At 32.2% G+C, this 21,934-nt stretch overlaps 1 protein-coding gene across 1 annotated transcript; it reads left to right on the forward strand.

Moving 5' to 3' along the window:
* The first annotated feature begins 4,675 nt into the window (after positions 1-4,675).
* LOC148300271 (uncharacterized) lies at positions 4,676-9,124 on the forward strand. The gene is made up of 4 exons (XM_088275038.1): positions 4,676-5,118; positions 6,579-6,672; positions 6,891-7,013; positions 7,428-9,124. Exons 1-4 carry the CDS (start codon positions 4,780-4,782, stop codon positions 7,700-7,702), a joined length of 831 nt encoding a protein of 276 aa, XP_088131164.1. The 5' UTR covers positions 4,676-4,779; the 3' UTR covers positions 7,703-9,124.
* Positions 9,125-21,934: the final 12,810 nt, after the last annotated feature.

The following is a 21,934-nucleotide window of genomic DNA, read 5'->3' on the forward strand; positions in this document are numbered from 1 at the left end:
ATATATATATATATATATATATTTATATATATATATATATATATATATATATATATATATATATATATATATATATATATATATATATATATATATATATATATATATATATATATATATATATATATATATATATATATATAAATCTTGCAAACATTTTCATGGAGGACCTGTGCTAAATAAAAAGCTTACAAAAGTCAACCAAAGATTCTACCGGGAACGTCCTCATAAGAGGTTTATTTTTTTATTTTTCCAGTCGGGTTGTAGAACTGAAATATAAATGGATATTACTAAGCCAGGCTATAAATGGTTTTAGACGTTAAATTTTCTCAGCTTTAGTTAAGCCATATATTCCCTCCCAATAGTTTCTAACTTCCAACGTAGACCATATTAAATGGACCATTTTTTGTGATAGATATTGGTTGATATTTCCGAATGATAAAATACAAGTTTGTAACATCTTCTAGTATCTTTTTTTAAGCTTTGTTTAGGATCAAGAGAAAGAGAGCAACAAGAAAAAACTTTCAATAAATATAATAGGTACTTTATTCCAGCTTGGCTAAAAAGTAGGTGGAATACTTAGTCAGCCATATTTTGTTTACAAAAGCTTAAAAAAATATACATCTATGAAATGAAGAATAATGTACGATCGCATACTATACCGTAGCTTAAGGGAATGTCTACCAAACATTTGTCAGACCCGCACTCCTTTATGGCTCCGAATGCTGGATGATGTATAACATCTACTCTAGGCAAATAGAAACTGTTGAAATTGATTGCTTTTTTTTAGATGGGAATTGCATTTATTATTTACCTTGCTTATTATGTACAAGGTTTATAGATCATTTAGTGGATTTTTGTTTCTTCTAGCTAATTAAATATGTTTTTATATGAATCCGTGTTGGGAACAGAAGGGATATCTAGTGCGGGCCAATCAGGAACTTCTCAGCATTTGCTCATTGCTAGGAGGAAACCACGTAAAACTCCTCAGGAGAAGGCGGACTGTTGACTGTCATCAGCAGACCTTCCGTTCCACTAGAAGAGGGTTCGGCATATTGTGTCCTACTTTGGTTTATGTAATGCTTATGTAACATAATGCGAATGCTTAGATGGTCAGCTGGAGTGTCCATTAGACACAAAATAAAGACTGCATTATTTAAAGAATGCGAATGAACTCTTTATGGAAGTCTGGGTGTAACTGACATCAATAGTAAGGTAGAGGAATGCCAATTAAAATGGATGAGCACAAAAGTAAGATAAGATAGAGACCCTTAACATATTGTAAACCAAGCGATCGCCATGAACCTTCCTCGAGAGATATCTAGAGGAAGACCAAACAATTCATGGATGCTACAGAAAGATAACATGATTCGAAGGCATGATATAGGTTGTATATGATAGAAGGACCTACAACCTGAGGACGAGGAGAGCTCACCCTAACAGTTTACAAAGACGACAAGTTGGGATGGAACCAGGAAGAAGCTTACTATATCATTGATGCTGATTTCGTTTTTTGATAACTACATTTTAACTACATTAAGTATTTGAATTGGAGGTCGTACGTTGTAAGGATCATTCAATATGCGAGCATGTCATGTTAAATACAATCACAATTAGTCAATGTATGCATCATTTATACACAAGGGATAATGATTCTATGAAAGTAAAAAAAAAAACATTTTACAGCTAGGTACTTAAAAAATAAAAGTATTTTTTTTAATTTCTACGAAAAACAAAAGTCAATCATTTCTAACCAAATCAGAGGTACATGGAAAATCATTCCATAATAAATTACTTTGAATTATTTTTTGGTGAAATAGATATTTTTTCAACAATATTTTTATGTTAAAGACATACAAAAATCGACATCATATAAACGAAATACCTTATTAAAACTCTTATCATTTGGGAAAATATAATACAATGTTTCTTCTCAAGAAGCCCTTACATTTTGTAATACCATTAATAAAAATCAAACAAGTATTATAACATATTATATTTCTATAGATTTTTTTCAGAAACTTGATAGGGGATTTAAGGCTTATAAAAACATGTTTTCGTTTCATCTTCAAGGGTTTTATACCCACACATTTCTATATTAATTTATATTCCTCAGTTTAAGAAAAAGTAGGGTACTGTAGAACCCCGGGTTACGAATTTAATTCGTTTCGTAAAACTGTTAAAAGGCTAAAACATTTTTCTCTCAAAAATCTATATAAACTGGATCCATTTCGGAATGTGAATGTCACTTTGATGAGAGTAATTGATGATGATAACTATTTATAAATGAATGAACATTATTTGAACTAAAATTTAATATTTTTTATTTGAAACGGAAGAGTGTAATTATTTGGAAGAGGAATCATCTTTCATAAATACATCGGATTCATAAAGATGAAAGGTTTCTTTCTCAATGAAAACGCATAGAGTGGGGAAAGTTTCATTGCGGATTTTTATAATAATAAAATAAGTGGGACGAAGGTATAATTATTGAAATATTATAAAAGACGTCAGAAAAGTTATTATGAATTATTTTATCTTTAATAAAACTTTGTATCTCATTATATTTCATTGATTAAAGAACGAGAAACATTTTCCTTTAGATTTTTGATATCTCAACATAGATGAAGAAGGATATGGAAGTAACATTACACAAATGAAACATTTACCATTGTACCCAAGATTGATACTACAATTTTTTTGGAACTCCTACATATATCATTGATCTCATGACACTGTGCATGTGACTTTGGACCCATTTTTGGTTGGGTTGGAAAATCTTTTACTAAGAAGAGACCCTTTTATTTGGATGTATGTAAGATCATAACCGGATTATTGTACAAACTGGAAAACGTCTGAAAACACAATTATCATTTATTTATTTATTTTATTCACAAAATTGAGTGTTACCAAATACTTGTTCACAAATCTGGGTTTCTCCACTCACCGGAGTGATCGCTCAAACCAGGCATATGACAGGACTTGAGCCCAGTAAATACTAAGACTTCCATATTCTTCTTCATCTATATTGATGTATAAAAAAAAAGTAAAAATAACTGCAGTATCATCTTCCTTCACTTTATTTGTATTTGAAGACAGATTTCCTGGTACACGTTATCTGAATCCTGTTCAGGAACTGAGACATTATTCCGCCGAGATATTTGTTCGTAACTCGAATTGTTCATTACCCGGGACGTTCGTAACCCGAGGTTCCGCTGTATATCGAGTGTTTGGATAGGTCAAAGGTATTTCGGGAGGCAAACAGCTGTTCGGGAGCACAAATAGTAGAAAAATAATTAATCTTTCGGCTGTCAGATGTTTTCACTGGCGTCTCAAGGGAATTTGTAATTAGAGAATAATGTAGGGCCGAGACAGGTGTAATTAGGAAGTTTAAGAAAAGACAATTAAGCGTTGTTGTGTCCACGTTAGAAGAAACGGCGGTGAAAATGAATAAGAGAAAATGATGCTGTTTTATGTGCCCAATTACATTTACTGGGTATTCCGAAAACATGCACAGCTTAAAATTGACGATTTTTGATTTATGACGTTCTTGAAAGGAGTGAGCGATATTATTTACAAAAAAATGTTTTTGTAACCTTATCTAAATCCATAATTTGTTTTTATTGTTTGTATACATGCGTACGTTTGAAATAAAAATATATTTTACCAGTTTTGACAGACGTGTTGACCTCGGAGCGCAAACATTTGCGCACCAATATCCCCGCACGAAAACGTTGGCCATCGGCAGTGTGCGCAGTTGGCACTCGTGCCTTTTGGCGTTTTGTTTGGCCCAAGAATTCAGCCACATTCGCGCTCGTAGATCGATGTTCGCCGTTGGCGCTAGCGTCGCGAGTTGGCCGAGCGGCTTGTATCAGTGTTGGCGCTGTGCGCGTGTGTTGAGGCCATAGCACAGATGCCAACATCGCAAGATAGCTGGCCAATAAATACAAACTGATTTAACTGAATAATGAGTGTTTTTACTTAGAATTTTCACTCATGAATTACATAAAATCACCTTCTACAAACTTTCATCCGCACCCGATAGTGCATAGGGCACTGCATCATATAAACGCAGTGTTATCTTGATCGTTAACACATGAAGGAAAGGTGATCAGCCCTCCGCTTCAGGTACCAGTCCAGGGCAATATTGGATAAATATTTGAGTGAAAAAATCACTTATATTTATTTGACCCCCGGGAATCGAACCCGGGACCTCCAGTACGATGGCCGAGCGCGCTGATCACGGAGACGGACTATCCAATATAAAAATGTAAAAACAGACCTTATTTTCACTATCTATATTTTTCCTTATTTTCACTATCTCAAATATATTACTATTATATTACTCAAAAGATTTTTTAAGAGTAACCTAGTTATAGTCATACCCCCTTATAAATTGAACTACGCAAAATATTTCAAAAATTTTATGTGTTTGAAATAATTCATTTATGGCCAGTCAGAATTACCTAACCTAACCTAACCTAACCTAGTTATAGTAATACCCCCTTATTAATTGAACTACGCAAAATATTTCAAAGATTTTATGTGTTTGAAATAATTCATTTATGGCCAGTCAGAATTGTAAGCGATCCTTTGTGCGATGTCAGTAAGTACTGTCGGAGGGGCTAGAAGCGGGCCAATACACTCGCAAAGCCATTGGGCGTAGTTTGTAACTACAGTCGTGACGACTGCCAGTGCAAATACCAACGCGTTGGCGTACGTGCGTCCGTCGAATTCTGCGCGAAGTTTGTTGGGTCTGTTTTAGGTTAGGTTCGCAATATGGATTGGAGTAAAACACTGATTACTGAGTTTCTTCAATTATACGAAGGGGAACCTTGCATATGGAATCCTACGCATCCGGCACACAAGGTTCGAATGGAGATAATCAACGCCTGGAATCGGATCCAAGAGAATTTCTCCGTGAAATGTTCAGTGGACGATTTAAAAAAGAAAAGAGAGTCCCTCATGAGCTCGTTTAGATATCATGTGCACAAACAGAAGCAATCCATGCAATCGGATCACCAGTACTTCTATCAACCGAGCTGGTTTGCATTTGATATAATGTCGAAGTTTCTCGGGAAAGTTTATCCAAGCACTGCGATTAGTTCTGAAACTCAGGTGAGTAAAAAATTACATATCGCTCACTCCTTTCAACAACGTCATAAATCAAAAATCGTCAATTTTCAGTTGTGCATATTTTCGGAATGCTCAGAAAATGTACTATATCCCAGCAAAAGAGGCATATTTTTAACTTAATATTTACCCGCTACAGATCAGAAAATGTTGTTTTTGCATTTTGAAGAAAAGGTACTGTTTAATTATTTTTTTAAAAATATACTAAATATTTTTCAAATGGTGAAAAAACCTTCAGTTTTATCTAAAAAGATCTGTTGCACAGTAAAAAGTTCAATGAGTGGCTTGATATTTATTTTTAATACATTGTGTTATATTTTTTAAACTTTAAAAATGTTCTCTTAAAAAATCAAGTTTTTTGATTTATGACGTTATTGAAAGGAGTGAGCGATATGTCAGTCGTTTTAATGTCACTGGAACGGAGAAAAACACGACCAATGTTGTGCAAATGACCCAACGCTCAAATTGGCTATATAGTATACTCAAACGTTCGCCAATAGCTTCACAAATGTGTATGGCGGACGATTCTATCTTTTGGTATTGTCTATGGTTTATTCCGTCAGCCATACATTTTTCAGGGATCCATTCACTGATGGCTTTGGTCACAAAAAGTGTCTGAAACTAGTATATGTCACATATTTACTGTCTGTTTTTAGTTTTGTGCAAGTGAAGGCTCAAAGTGAAGCGACCTTTCTGTAATGAGTTTAAAAATATATAAGTACTTATTAGTTGCCTTAGAAAATTCTCCTTACCTATTATGTACAAGGATTTATAGCGTATTTAGTTTATGTTTTAAAAATGATAGTGGATTTATATAGTTAATAATAAATTAATGAGGTTGATCCCTAAAAACAATACAAAAGATACAACCAGGACTTTTTCAAAACAAAAAAGATCCCGGAACTCGCTTCATGCCGGGTTTTATAAAATAAAAAAAATATATTAAAATATCATTTATATATTCATTACAGTAGGTACCATATTTTATCATTTCGACGAATTATGTAAATAAAAATTGTAAGTACGTAAGCAATTCCGTCTAATTGACTACTACTAATAGTACTACTACCAGGGGTAGGCAGAAAGGATGGAACGCCACACTCTTCTGTCCTGACATACACTCCTCGTCTCCTTCACATCCATACATTTAGTACATGCCCTCCGATTAAGCAGACTTTTGACGCCGCCAGATTTTAAGTTCTGATTGATCTTATCGTTCCAAGTCTTTTTCAGTCGTCCTCTTTCTGTTTTTCCGCCACATTCGCCACATATTTTTTCTAAGTCATTCTATCGCTATCCATTCGCTACACATGTCCAGACCACCGTAAAGAACTCTTCCTAATCTTTTCAATTATTCCTTGTTCAGCCTAACATTCCTTTCTTTTGTCTTAATTGATTTTAAAAATATATGGTATGAAATAGTATGTGGTATGTTTACATTTTAGGAATCTGTTGAAGCTTGGCCACTCGATGTAGATAAGTCAACGGAGGAAAGAATAGAAAAAGAAGACGAAGAAGAAAGCCCTCCCACTAGTTCAGGTAAATCCCAATCGAGTACTCCGACTAAAATTGTGTTTATTATATATATAAATATATATATATATATATATATATATATATATATATATATATATATATATATATATATATATATATATATATATATATATATATATATATGTATATATAAAATACACATATATATATATATATAAACATCTTGCTGGATTTATTAAACATTTTTTTTTATATGAAAGTCAAGGACAGAGAAGGCAAAATGATAAGAATAATAAGAAGAAGAGGACAAAATGACGAAATACACCCTCACAAACGTATTTATTCAGGTACATTCAAAAGGAGAAGCCTGGCTAAAATAAAAGGTACCTACTTTTAACTAAAAATTTTTGATGTATAAACATACATATTTTATAATTTTTAAAATTGTGATTAATTTGCCTTTTTTCTCTATTCAAAATTTTTATTTTTGTATAAGTGTCGAATAAAACGACCTGATGATGGAATGATTATTCCCAAATCAGTTGTCACGAATTGGTATTTTATAAAGTGGTATTTTTTTAAAATTTACTGGCAAAGCACCCAATTTTGGGTGATACTTTTAAAGTGGTATTACACAAAGTGAACGATGAATGATAAGGAGAGTGTTATATTACATACCACAAAGTAAACGATGCTTTTAATTTGCAAAATATTTATTTTATTGTTTAAAGTTTTATCTTGATAAATACAGTGTAACAATACCTACTGTTAAACAAATAATAATATGTTTTTTTTAGGACCCGATACTGCGAAAAGACGCAAGTGGCCATCGCTTCTCAAACTGCCGGCGCCTCCTGCAGAGGCGACAGTGGATGTCCAGACAGAGGTGCCTGAAGAAGCCAGGACAAGGGACGAATGTGACCTGTATGCGGAACTGTTGGTCAGGAAGCTGAGGAGGCTCGACCAGGATACCAGGGAGGCAGTGATGCACGAGATCGACAACATAGTGTACGAAGCAAAATGTCAGAGTCAATTATGTACCCCTGATGATGGGTCACCAACGACCCCTTAGCAAACAAACGAATGCGGCCGAGTCACTCGAGCTACTAGCTTTATTAAACACCAGATTTATGGTCAGTCGGAATTTTAAGCGACCCTTTGTGCGATATCAGTAAGTACTGTCGGAGCGGCTAGAAGCGGGCCAATACACTTGCAAAGCCATTGGGCTCAAACATAAAAAAATGCAAAAAACATTGGTAAAAATTATACGAGATGTCAAGAAGAAAGATGTCCGCCATCACCAATTTTTAGTGTTAAGATCTATGAGTCTCTCGAGCTTCTAGCTTTATTCTCCATCAGCTGTACCCGGCCACCAGTTGGCCGTGGCTCAGTCTAGTGAAATGGAAAAGAAGAAAAATGGAAAGCACACATTCCTTAAAGTTTGATTTCATGACGGTTGTGAATGCAATGAAAATGTAAATAATAAGTGACAGCAGAGATGTCAAGAAGCACGCTGTCCGCCATGAGATTTTTTTTTTGGTGTTGAGTGTGTTGCTGTTACGTCAAACAGATGGCGCTGCCATTGCAGAAAAAAAAAGTCTTTTAACTGTCACAGATAAAAAAATCTGATACAGGTTATGAAAAAGGCGCGTATTCGAATGAAACGTGTCAAAATTTCAAAGCAATCGGAAGATAACTTGACGAGATTTGAAATGTTGGGCAGACGAATGTTTACGTTTTAATTTATATAGATTGTTATATGATGACTTTTAAATTTTTTACTCGCGATCACTGGTTCTATTAATATTTTGCTCCAACTTTAATAAAATTGCAATCTTTATACATGAGCAGTTTTTCTTTTATTTGGTCCTGCCAATCTTTTGTCAACTGCAGCCGTCTAGTTCACAAATCGCTCACTCCTTTCAAGAACGTCATAAATCAAAAATCGTCGATTTTCAGTTGTGCATGTTTTCGGAATGCCCAGAAAATGAACTACATCCTGGCAAAGAGGCATATTTTCAACTTAATATTTACCCGCTACAGGGCAGAAAGTGTTGTTTTTTGCATTTTGAAGAAAATGTATTGTTTAATTATTTTTTTGAATGACTAAATATTTTCCAAATGGAGAAAAAACCTTCAGGTTTTACTTAAAAAGATGTGTTGCACAATAAAAAGTTCAATAAGTGGCTTGATATTTATTTTTAATACATTGTATTATATGCTTAAACTTTAAAAACGTTCTCCTGAAAAATCAAGTTTTTCGATTTATGACGTTCTTGAAAGGAGTGAGCGAAATGTCAAATATGATTGACCATTTGCAAAAAAATATTATGTTACATCTTCCGATAGGATGATAAATTTTGCACCACCCTGTACATAGTACCACTTATACTTGAGCAAACATAATCTATGCGTAATGTTATTACAGTTTTTTCTACTTTTTTTCAAATTGTATTGTTATTTCACTGCGAAATACATAATTTGTTGAGATTTTTTTGTTTGTTTTATTTTTTTATTTTTTTTAAGTTTACCAAACCAATTTTACAGTAGGTTTGTTAACGATATGTAATTATTCATAAATATTTATCAATTAAAATAATATTTAGACTGTGTCCAAATTTTTGTTCACAAATTTTGGTTTACCAACTTACTGTCGGAGTTTTTTTTAATATATTTATTTCATAAAGGCCTATGCTAAGTTAAAAAAAAAAACTATTCTCAATATTATTAATATTTAAAGCATTTACTTTGTGGTTAGTCATTTTTACTTATTTTTTTTTTACAAAAATGTTAATAAAATTAGTATATAACCACTCACCGAGATTTTTACGTCTACCGGTTTGAAAACTATAGTGCATGTTGGTCTTCGGGTCGACCAAAAATCGCATGTGTTAGACATTTTGTGTAGTTTTGAGTGTGTAAATGGTGCTATGGTGGTGAAGGGTAGTATTGTTTGCATGCTGTGTTAGTGATTGTCCTGACGAAGAGACGGGTACGTCTCGAAACCGGTAGACGTAAAAATCTCGGTGAGTGGTTATATACTAATTTTATTAACATTTTTGTAAAAAAATAAATAAGTAAAAAAAACTAACTCAACTCAACCGTCGATGGTGCTGAGAATTCATATAAAATATTAATCAATATAAAATAACTGCTATGTAGATAAACCTAGATTAGTGAACAAAGATTTGGACGCACTGAAGATATTTTAATGAAAATAATTATTCAAAATACAATTTGAAGAATCTTACATACAGTTCCTCAAGGTCTTTGCTAAATAAAATAAAATAAAAACTCTACTTAACCGTAGATGTTGCCGTGAACTCACATGTGAAAGAAGGTATCAATTTAAGGACGTATACAACTTCCGACGTTTCGATTGTGTGGTTATCAAACATGGCTAGAATATTACACGTGTATAAAGTGATCGCTCAAATCAGCCTATAACAGGTCGTAAAATATATAGATGAATTACTACAGAAGTAAGTATGATTATGTGATAATGATAAACTGATTCAATATGATGCGGTGCCCTATGCATAATTGGATACAAATAATGGGCATTAATGCGCAGACTTCCATTTTCTTCTTCATCTTTGATGAGATGTCAAAAAATAATATGAAAATAACTCATGTAATTGGAGATAATCCAGATTTTGTGAACAAGTATTTGGACACACTCAAAATGTTGCAAATAAGAGTTAGTGAAGATAAATCCAATAACGCTTGAATTAAACTTCAAACTCATCCAGCGCTCAATTCGAATTGCGTAAAGACCCCATAAAGTAACCCTTACTTATTTTAAGCCAGGGGTATGCGGGTATAGGGGTTGATAATATCTTGAAACATTAATAACTGTCCGATTCAAATGTTTTAGTTTAATGATGGATTTAATTAATCAACGATTTCAATCAATCATATAAGATGTGTTATTTAAGGATGCTGTCATCTTCCGTTACGTCATTCCTTAGCTCGAGTAACTACCTTAATTCCTTAAAGCGGTGGCTCTGAACCTTTTTGAAGTCAGGGAGCACTTTTGATCATAAAGGTGGGGACTGACGTAACGTAACGTCGCTCGCGGCGAGCTCTCCGACTATGGATGGAGCGCTCGGCTCGCTGTACTGATTATACGAATGCTCACATCGCAACGTTACGACGAAATGGCTCAGGTCAGACCCCACCTTAAGGAAAATCGCGGTACACCAAAACTCAAGATCCAAAAAACATACAAAGATAATTTTCATTTAAAAATAAAACTGATTATTTTATTACAGACATATAGTAGTCATACAGGAGAAAGTGACAAAGTGCATTTCTTACAAAAACGTGATCATTGACTATTTGATATCTTACTGGCTTAATATTGCCCTGAAAAAAATCCAAAAGGATTTTAAACTTGGAAGTATAATATATTGACTTGTTAAAAATGACTAACTGTGTTGATATTAATTTGTTTGCTAAGTAAAAGTGACTTAAATGGCCCTCCTGAACATTTTACATTTTGTTAGTTCGTCACTTTCTCCTGTACGACTACGATATATACTCCAATGAAACTTTATGCGGCAAAATTTATAAAATGTGACACCTGAGCTTGTCGGTTTTTACGAATTTCAGCAATATTAGGTCTAATATTTGATATAGCTACTCTCATTTCTTCATCCAAATTGCTAATCCTAGCTGATTTCATAATTTGAGAGTCATAAATCCTTTCAACGAACCTACTATTGATGGAGCACCGTCTGTACAAATTCCTACACATAACTCTCATGATATTTTCAATTGTTCTAAGTATGATGATATATTATAATCAAAGATATCTTGACCGCTGTTGTAAGTTGAACGCATACAACTTCACTTTGCAAAAGAGCTGCCATCTAGCCATTATGCTAAATAATTATGTAACTTAAATTCGACAAAAATATCGAAATCTTTTAGTAACCAACCATGATACACGATTTACACGCAACGAAGGTTTGATAGTCCCAAGAATGAACAATAAATATGGAAGTTGAACACTGCAATATATCGTTCCGAACATTTTTAATTTGTCGCCGACGGATGTTATAGATCAAAATAAAATATGGAACAAAGGCAAAATAAAGGAATGGGTAAATGATCACGAGTTATAAAAATTGTAAAATGTTTATATTCTTAATTTTTCTCTCTTTTTTGTGTATATATTAGGGTAAAATGGTTAAAAACAAAAAAAAATGTTAAAAAAGATCTCCACCGACGAGACACAAAAGGTGGCTTGGTGGGTCTCAGCAAAAAAAAAATGTATGTATGTTAAAAATTGTGATTTAAATAAATGTACACAATTTATGTTTGTAATAAAAAATTGCGCAGTAAATGAGTAACATTGAATTTTGGTTTTCATAATTTCGCGGAGCACTTGCAATAAGCTCGCGGACCACCGGTTAAGAACCACTGCCTTAAGGCCTAGTATTCGTTGAATCGCAACTTTATTTTTTCTAAATCCAGGTAACATTTAACGTAATTGACTTTTTTCTTAAAAAATAGTTTTTGCATTGTAAATCATATATTTAGAGAAAATTAAGAAAAACTTGTTTTTTTCAATACAAAAACAGTGTTTTAAGCAAAAAAACTCAATTACATCAAATGTTATCTGGGTTGAAAAAAAATAAAGTTGCGATTTATCGTATATGGGCCTTAATGCATTTTTATAAAATTAGACATTTATTTAATGAGAGTTTTTTTTACATAACTCATTTTCAAGACATTTCTAGTTTTACAACCTTAAAATTAATAACGCAGTTCTCCCCAATAAAAAAACACTAAGCTCTTGTGATTGCGAGGGAGTTACACATTTTATTTATGGATTATGTTTGTGGGTGATATAATTTATTTTAATTATAATTATTTTTATTGTGTTTTTTAATTCTGCTATTATACCCTCGATATTATCGTCTATTGACGTTTTTACGGAATAATACGGTGTTTAATAACGCTCCGTGTTCATGAATGCATTAAACAGTATCCAATAAATCTCTCAATCGCTGATTTGCATACTTCGTGGCTGCAGATTTGCATACAGTGAAAATAATATAACCGAATATATAACATATTAAAACGTTCCTAATAACAAATAATAACGTTCTTTTTCGAGGCAATTTGATTGGTTGGTTGGCTCGATATTATTGTATATTAAGGTTTTTATGGAATCACACGGTGTTTAATAAGGCCCATACATGATGTTTAATAAGCACGTGCTCACGAATGCATTTAATAGTGTCCAATGAATCTCTCAAAATTCAATTGCTGATTAGCATACTTCGTGGCTGCAGATTTGCATATATGGAACATAATATAACCGATTATATAACATATTATAACGTTCCATAATAAACGTACCTCCTGGTGGTGAAATGTATTGATTGGTCCACGTTAGAGGCAATTTGATTGGTCGGTTCAATTAGTGCTCTCGATGGACGTTTTACGTCGCGCTGTTTCCATTATACGTGGCATCAATTAACCGGATTAGGGAATTATGGGAAACATTACGAACCTACTTGCCTGGCTACAAGTACAGTATCGAACAGATTAATTGAAACAAAACTTTTTTTGTTGTATTTTCGTAAAAAGATTTGTAAAATCTTTTGTTTCTTAGTTATATCACAAATTAATATTTAATAAGATCTCATTTGGGCTCAATCAAAGATTTTACTCTTCTTGACATCTATTGTATAAGGTTTTGGCACGTGGATGCTATTTTTCGTCTCGAAACCAAACCTGAATTATGGACAAAATGAGCTTTTCTACCGTAGTGCAATCAATTTTGGAGAGCTGATTCTCACAGATTGCCGATAGATTTTCAATAAGGTTTATGTCTGGCAAAATTCTTAATCAGTCATTGTTCATTGTTTTTGTGTGAAAAATTTCATCATTTTTTAGGATTTGTGGCAGGGGGTTAAATCCTGCTGAAATATTCCATTACCATTTGACCTTCGTTTTTGTATCTCTGGTAGTATCTTTTCCAGTAGAATTCGGTCATACTTCTCGCTATTCATCATCTCTGTCACAGAAAGAAGCAGCTTTGGTCCATAATATGTGGAACATCCCAAAACATTTTTTTAGAGGGTGTTGGAAATACGAAAAAAAAGTTTTGTTTCAATTAATCTGTTCGTTACGGCACCTACCCACATACGACCAAAGTGTGCGATACGGTAGCTGATATTTTGAAATATACGGTAATACCTCGATATAACGGACCTCTCAATACAGAGGAAGAAAAAGATGAATGTCTGGGCATTTACAGGGCTCACGATCGCATTTTTCTTGGTATGTTATCACTTTGCATACGTGTAACATTCACCAATTCTACCCTTGATTGACAACCACACTACTCAAATTTTGGAACTTATACATATAACACTCCTACATTATTATCTTTTAGCTTATGGTCTGTCATAGGCTGGTTATGTGGTCACTTTACACACGTGTAACGTTTACCAATTCTGACTATAATTGACAACCAAATTATTCTCAAACACATTCTTCACAACCATATTCTTCTTTACCTATGTTGAGATGTTAATAAACAATATGATAATAATTACTTATTGGAAATAATCTAGATCTGTGAACAAGTATTTGGACACACTCGAAATGTTGTAAACTAATTTTATTTTTTAGCATTATTAATCAAATTAGAAAGATGTGTTAAGATTGTTTGGGCACGTGAATCGAATAACTGAAGAAAGTATAGTTTAACAAAGTCACGAAGCGAATGTGGTTGGCAATAGAAGCAAAGGAAGACCGAGAAAAACATGGCATTATCAAGTATTTCAAATACTTGAAAGTGGTCAGGTCGGGAGTCGGAATAATCGGCATACATGTATGAGAAAATATATGAATGTGAAAGAGGCGAAGGTTGATCAGTTTTTTTATTGCTATAACTGATTTCAGTGCACCATTCACTCTGTTCCTACCACTAAGGGGAAACTCGCAATAACAAATCTCAATCAGCGTTCGGTAACACTTTAAGCCACATGTCATTTCACGCCCAATTAAAATAAATGAATAAATAAATAAATATTTTATTGTATATTTTTTAGCTCGTTACCTTTCATTAATTCTTTTCTTTTCAAAACAATATACTTATTTCGAAGAAAATTTTTTTTTTAATACGAAAACAATGTATTAAAAAAAAAAATACGTCAAATGTTACCTGGGTTTAAAGAAAGTTAGTTTCTATTTTACGTATCGCTCACTCTTTTCAACAACGTCATTTATCAAAAATCGACAATTTTCAGTTGTGCTTTCGGAATGCCCGGAAAATGTACTATATCCCAGTAAAAGCCGAATATTTTTAACGTAATATTTACCCACTACAGGGCAGAAGGTGTTTTTTGCGTTTTGAAGAAAAGGTATTGTTTAATTATAATATTTAAAAAAAACATATTACATATTTTTCGAATGGAGAAAAAACCTTCAGGTTTTACCTAACAAGATTTGTTGCACAGTAAAAAGTTCAATAAATGGCTTGATATTTATTTTTAATACATTGTATTATATTTTTAAACATTAAAAACGTTCTCCTGAAAAAAAAAGTTTTTTGATTTATGACGTTGTTGATAGTAAGCGGTATGCAGGGCCTTAAATTTTATTTTTTTATATCTTTCCCCTGCTCTGTTTAAGAAAAAAATACAGTATTTTACTTTAAAAAAAAAAGAAGCAACGCTTTAAAAAACTCGTTTCAAAATACCTCCATAATGTTTTTACTATACAATAAAATGAATCGCTTCAGAGAAAATTGAGTGCGTAAATTAAAAATAATACATATCGGAATGAATTGACTCTAGGCACCACTTCCTTCCGGTAAATAGAACCTGAGTTTGGATTCCAGCGTGAAACAAAAACATGTTTTTTTTCAGTTCATTTGTTTTATTTGATGAAGGGGTCGGGGGTGAAACGGTACGAGGGTGGAAGGGAGGAGGTCGAACCGCCTGGCTGTGTGACGGAGAATAAGGGAAAAAATCAATTTACCCTTTTAAACTTGTGTAAATACGAAAAAATGGCAGCCTTCTAAATTAAGGTTCTGGTATACTTACGGACTTGGTTATAATTCAATTTCAATTTTATTTATTTAATTCATATATACATTACAAAAAATAAAAAAATCAAATCGGATACATTAAAAATACATTAAAATAATTTTTTGACATCTCATCAAAGATGAAGAAGAATATGGTCTGGGCATTTACGGGGCTGACGAACGTCAAAGGCTAGTTTAAGTGATCACTTTACACACGTGTAACATTCACCAATTCTACCCATTATTGACAACCACACTACTCAAATTCTTGAAAGTTCTATATATATGAACCAATTTAGAAACCTTGTTCTTGAATCACTAGAACTTCACTAGAGACATCTATTTTTGAGATCTATTGGTGAGACATCTATTGGTGAGACATCTATTGGTGAGACCAGCCTATGACGGTCGTCAGCCCCGTAAACGCCCAGACTTCCATATTCTTATTCATCTTTCATGAGATGTCAAAAAATAATATGAAAATAACTCCTGTAATTGGAGATAATCCAGATTTTGTGAACAAGTATTTGGACACACTCAAAATGTTGTACATTAAAATAAAATATATGCAAGAACTATTGCTGAAGGTGTAGAAAAATCAAAAGAAAACTCCTTCAGACACATGGAACAGAGCAATATCCAATGAGATATTGTTCAACATAGCGGCAGGTTGGTCCTGTGTATAGGAATTAGAAACAATCTATGTCGACGCTGTCTTAGGTAACTATCGGGAACATACAGACCAATGTTCCGGATAATTTCAGGATTATCGATCATACCGCGCAACAATCGATAAAAATGCGTAATCAAATACACATTCCTGTACACATAATATTATCATTATATTTTATTGTTTCCACCTCCGTAGTGTAATCAGCACGCTTGGCTACCGTTCTGGAGGTCCCGGGTTCGATTATCAGGGAGGGTCAAATAAATATAAGTGATTTTGTTTCAATCTAATATTATTTTAACATTACCCTGGACTGGTACCTGAAGCGGAGGTCTGATCACCTTTCCTTCATGTTTTTACGATCAAGATAACACTGCGTTTATATGATGCAGTGCCCTATGCACCATTGGGGTGCAGATAAGGGTTAGAGATTATTTTAAATATCTTCTTCTTCAAACCCTTATCCGCACCCCAATGGTGCATAGGGCACTGTTATCTTGATCGTTAACGCAGTGTTATCTTATATGTTATCATTTTAAAATATTTTAAGTATAAATATCTTCGGTCACAATTTCTGAGTTTGTCATAGGCAATACGAGATCAATATTTATTTATATCAATAATGTTACACGCATAAAGTGATCACTTAAAACCTGTCTATGACAGGTTGTAAGCCCTGTAAATGCCAAGAGTTCCCTATTCTTCTTCATCTATGTTGAGATATTAATAAGAAAAAACTTGATGGAACTATATTCACTTATTCACTACACCGTCTAGTCTATTTCAGCTCGATAACATTTTTACACCATAAAATTGAATGGGTTTGCAAGTTGATGCTTTTCTTACAGCTTAAAATACCAGTTTTAGCACGTTTTCCAAGTAGTTTAAAAATATCCTTCAAGTACGTGACATATCTGAAGACTGTAATGGTTTTTGTATTATCTTTCTACGAGCGGCATGGGAGCCTGATATCGTGTCACATCATGTCTGTTATAGAGTATTTATTGTACAATAAATATATCGTAGTCGTACAGGAGAAAGTGACCAACTGACAAAACGTAAAATGTTCAGGAGGGCCATTCAAATCACTTTTGCTTGGCAAGAAAATAAACATCAATGCAGTTAGTCATTTTTAACAAGTCATGAGCAAAGATTTGAACAGGCACCGTGGCGTAGTAGGTTAGATGCTCGACTGCGAAACTGGCCTCGCGGGTTCGATTTCGGCCAATTGCAATGTGAATTTAAAAAATATTTATTTTTAATTGGCCTGGATGTTTATGATCGTACCTTCAGACAAGTCTCTAAATGTGAAGCTTTGCGGGTTATTACTTAAAAAAAACTCTTTTTTTTCAAAGCACGATATTAGGTTGAGGTGCCTAACTTACCACCCTTAGAAATTTATCTTAGGGTGCTCCACTCCCTTTATTAACCCCGTTTTTAACACAAGAGCGAGCTTCAAACACCTCGTTTTAATTTATGTGCTTAAGAAAAATTAATTTAATTCATTATATTATGTATATTATCATTAATATACACGAGAATGAGCTTTTGTGCTTGAAGAGAAACTTTTTTTTCTTTTTTTCATCCTCAAATCACTATTAAAAAAATATTAATATTGAAAAATTTATATAGGGTTGTTTTGGTTAAAAATCACCTCAGGGGTACTTTACATTTTGCAATAATTTGTATAAAAATAAAATAAAAATAATACAATAAAAAAACATCTACATTAAAATATCCCCTCTTCCAAAAAATATTTCATCCTGTTTAAATTAAACCATGTACATATATCACTGTATAACACTAAAATACAAGCTAGCACAGAATTAAGTTGGGCTGTATAATTCTTTCCAATTCTAATTATTTCTCGAATAAAAATAAATTAAACCGTTTAAATATTGTCTCTCAATCTATTTTCTATGAAATTCAAGATTCACTCATTAAGGTAGATGAAATCTTAATGAAAGGAAGCTTAATTTGTTTATTTCGGTCGTTGAATTAGGGAAGATTAAGGAAGGGACATAACGGTAAGTTTTCTCTCTCGTTTCTCCCCAAGCCCACCCTCTTAAACTCTTAAGAGGTCCTTAAACGACCAACATTTTCACGAGGGATGCTCCACTTTTGCCGGTATATTCGTGCGATTACAAATTGCAACCTTACTGCCTATGACATCGTTTGAAATGCTCATGGCTAAATAAAAGTCGCGGCAACACTTAGGCATATATATCACACACCTTTGATAAGAGTTTCACAAGTCTAAATGTGACATTTTTTGGCATCTCAACATATACGTAGAAGGTTATGTAAGTCTGGGTATTTACTGGAATTAGCTAGCATTGCGATATGCTTTTTTACAAACGCAATCTAGCAGTTACTTATATATAACGGTGTCATTTTTTATTATTTATTTGATTGTATATATACAATCATGTTTTAATTTTGTTTAAAACGCAGTTTTTGTATTGGATTTTTTTTATTCAAAATTATACACTGTTTTGAAAACAAAAGAGTTATTGTAAGGCAAGGAGGTAAAAACTACATTTTTCGCTTTTTATATTTGAGAGTACACCTTTAAATACATTTAAGTACTACCAACCAACACCAGTCTAATGATGTTGGTTACGATGATTTATGTGGAAAAAAACTATATATTTGTTATTTTATTCCATAAAATACAGTTCCACCAAGTAATGACATAACAAAACTTAAATCTAATTGAATACATTTGTTTAGGGAAATTCGAATACACACCATTCTCTTCTTTGAATCTTTTTTTAAAATTACATATCCTGTAATCACGAGGACTCGGTAATGATAAAACAACAAATTACTGGTATCACCAGTAATCATTGACCTAGATATTGCGCATGTGTCGAAAGTGTGGCCGAGCGATATTGAATGTTTATATGCCCCTTAAGGGTAGTGCGCGAGTAGAAAGGTCACTTCACTAAAGCGCTAAGGGAGGAGAGGTAGAAACGTCAAAAAACAAAATTTACAGCCTCGAAATTAAAACCCCTATTTCAAAATTCAGAGAGACAAGAACACAAATATTTTAACGTTTTATTAATTTAGTGTAGAATATTGTGTCTGCCTTAAAAGTGGACGCTTTTAATAGCCATACAAAAATTTGCGGGTTATATTCCTGATTGGGTTAAGATCATATTATGATAAAGTAGAAAGTGACAATATTTAATGTTGAAAGATGAAAAGACAATCTTTTGGGATAAGTATGATATATCAAGGAAGGTTTGAGGATCATCTCTGTGGATAGTTGTGACAAACCAAACAAGGCAAGACATGTAGTGACATCTCTTTGAATATTAATGAAATACAATATGGAAAGATTTGAAGACATCTTTTGGGATAATTATGACAAACTAAGCGAGACATGCAGCGACATCTCTTAGGGTATTTTTGACATATCCTATTATAACAAAGTAGAAAATACCTATATTGCAAGATGTCGAGACATTACTTGGAATAATTATGTCAAATCAAAGCAAGGCATGCAGTGACATCTCTTGGGATAATTATAACACATCCATATAATTTTTTATTTGACATTTCATCAAAGATGATGAAGAGTATGGAAGTCTGGGCATTTACGGGGCTGACGACCGTCATAGGCTGTTTTAAGTGATCACTTTACACACATGTAGCATTTACTAATTCTACCCATTATTGACAACCACACTTCTCAAATACTTGGAAGTTCTATATATATGAACCAATTTGGAAACATTGTTCTTGAATCACTAGAACTTCTCTAGAGACATCTATTGGTGAGATAAGAAGAAGCTTTTTACTGAGCAAAAACTCTTTTATTAGTATGTGAGGTCCGAATCCTGGATTATAATTACACACATGAGGAACGCCCGAAAATATAATTTTCATTTTTATAATTTAAGCTTATAATTTGTCCAGATAATTTATTTACAAAATTTTGAGTGTGTCAAAATACTTGTTCTGGATTTGGATAATCTCCAATTACAGGAGTTATTTTCATATCAAAGTACACAGCGCTATTGTTGGAAGATGTGGAGACATGTCTTGGCTTAATTTTAGAAAACCAATGCAAGGCATACAGTGACATCTTTTGGGATATTCATGACATCATACAACAAGCAGATTATGACAAAGAAGACAGTTCTAAAGTTGGAAGATGTAGAGACATCACTTGGGATAAATATGTAAAACCAACCCAAGACACACAGTGAAATCTTTTGGAATATTTATAAAAAAATTAACAGTGCTGATATCAAAAGCTATTCAGACTTTTTTTTTGGATAATTATGACATTTTGATAAGACAATTTTCAGACATATTTAAATAAGTAGCAGTGAAAAAGTTGATTGATTTTTTAAGCGAAAATTGATAATTATCAAATCCTGGAATAATACGTCTATCTGTCTTTTCCTTTGACAAGAATTGTAATTACTTAATTCTCGGAAGGATTTTAAATTAAAATCTCAATATTTTCCGAATAATTTCATTAAAGTTATGAACATTTCTTGAGAATCGTTTTTATCACCTTGTCTTTGGATGGATTAATCCCGACGCTTTTACAAATTATCCCGTAAAGTCGGTTGGATATTTTCAACAAATTGAAATATCTCTCTTTCAACGTTAGATATTCTTTTCCCTAATCGCACTATTTGTGAGAAAGATATCGCAAATTTTATCCCGAACTCCTGAAAACTTTTCAAAGGGCTTAATAAAATCGATTTAATATTCTCCAGTACCTACTTATGAAAGTTATTTTTTACGAGGTAAATTATACGCGTGGTATAATGAATAGAATGGGGTTTATAGAAACGCTTAAGGCCCAGTATTTTCTTAATTTTCTCTTGCCATCCATTCGCTTCACATGTCCATACCACCCTAAAGCACTTTTCATAATCTTTTCAATTATTCTTTGTTCAGCTTTACATTCCTTTCTTATGTCTTCGTTTTTAATTTTGTCATCCAATTATTTTCTACACATTCGTCTGAGGGACCGCATTTCAACAGCGTTCACTCTATATATATATATATATATATATATATATATATATATATATATATATATATATATATATATATATATATATATATATATATATATATATATATATATATATATATATATATATATATATATATATATATATATATATATATATATATATATATATATATATATATATATATATATATATATATATATATATATATATATATATATATATATATATATAAATATAAATATATATATATATATATATATATATATATATATATATATATATATATATATATATATATATATATATATATATATATATATATATATATATATATATATATATATATATATATATATATATATATATATATATATATATATATATATATATATATATATATATATATATATATATATATATATATATATATATATATATATATATATATATATATATATATATATATATATATATATATATATATATATATATATATATATATATATATATATATATATATATATATTTATATAAAATACTTTTGTACTTTGAGAATTGTAACGTTCACAGAAT

This window comes from Brachycentrus maculatus, unplaced genomic scaffold (genome assembly GCF_059751285.1).
Source record: "Brachycentrus maculatus isolate JH-2025_06_01 unplaced genomic scaffold, ASM5975128v1 h1tg000760l, whole genome shotgun sequence".
NCBI classification, from domain to species: Eukaryota; Metazoa; Arthropoda; class Insecta; order Trichoptera; family Brachycentridae; genus Brachycentrus; species Brachycentrus maculatus.

Bases quoted from the DNA above. Each gene is read 5' to 3' on its own strand.
- LOC148300271 (XM_088275038.1), top strand. From the start codon at position 4,780: ATGGATTGGAGTAAAACACTGATTACTGAGTTTCTTCAATTATACGAA. The intron at 5,119-6,578 runs GTGAGTAAAAAA...TTTACATTTTAG, and splicing joins CGATTAGTTCTGAAACTCAG to GAATCTGTTGAAGCTTGGCC. The intron at 6,673-6,890 runs GTAAATCCCAAT...TTTATATGAAAG, and splicing joins AAGCCCTCCCACTAGTTCAG to TCAAGGACAGAGAAGGCAAA.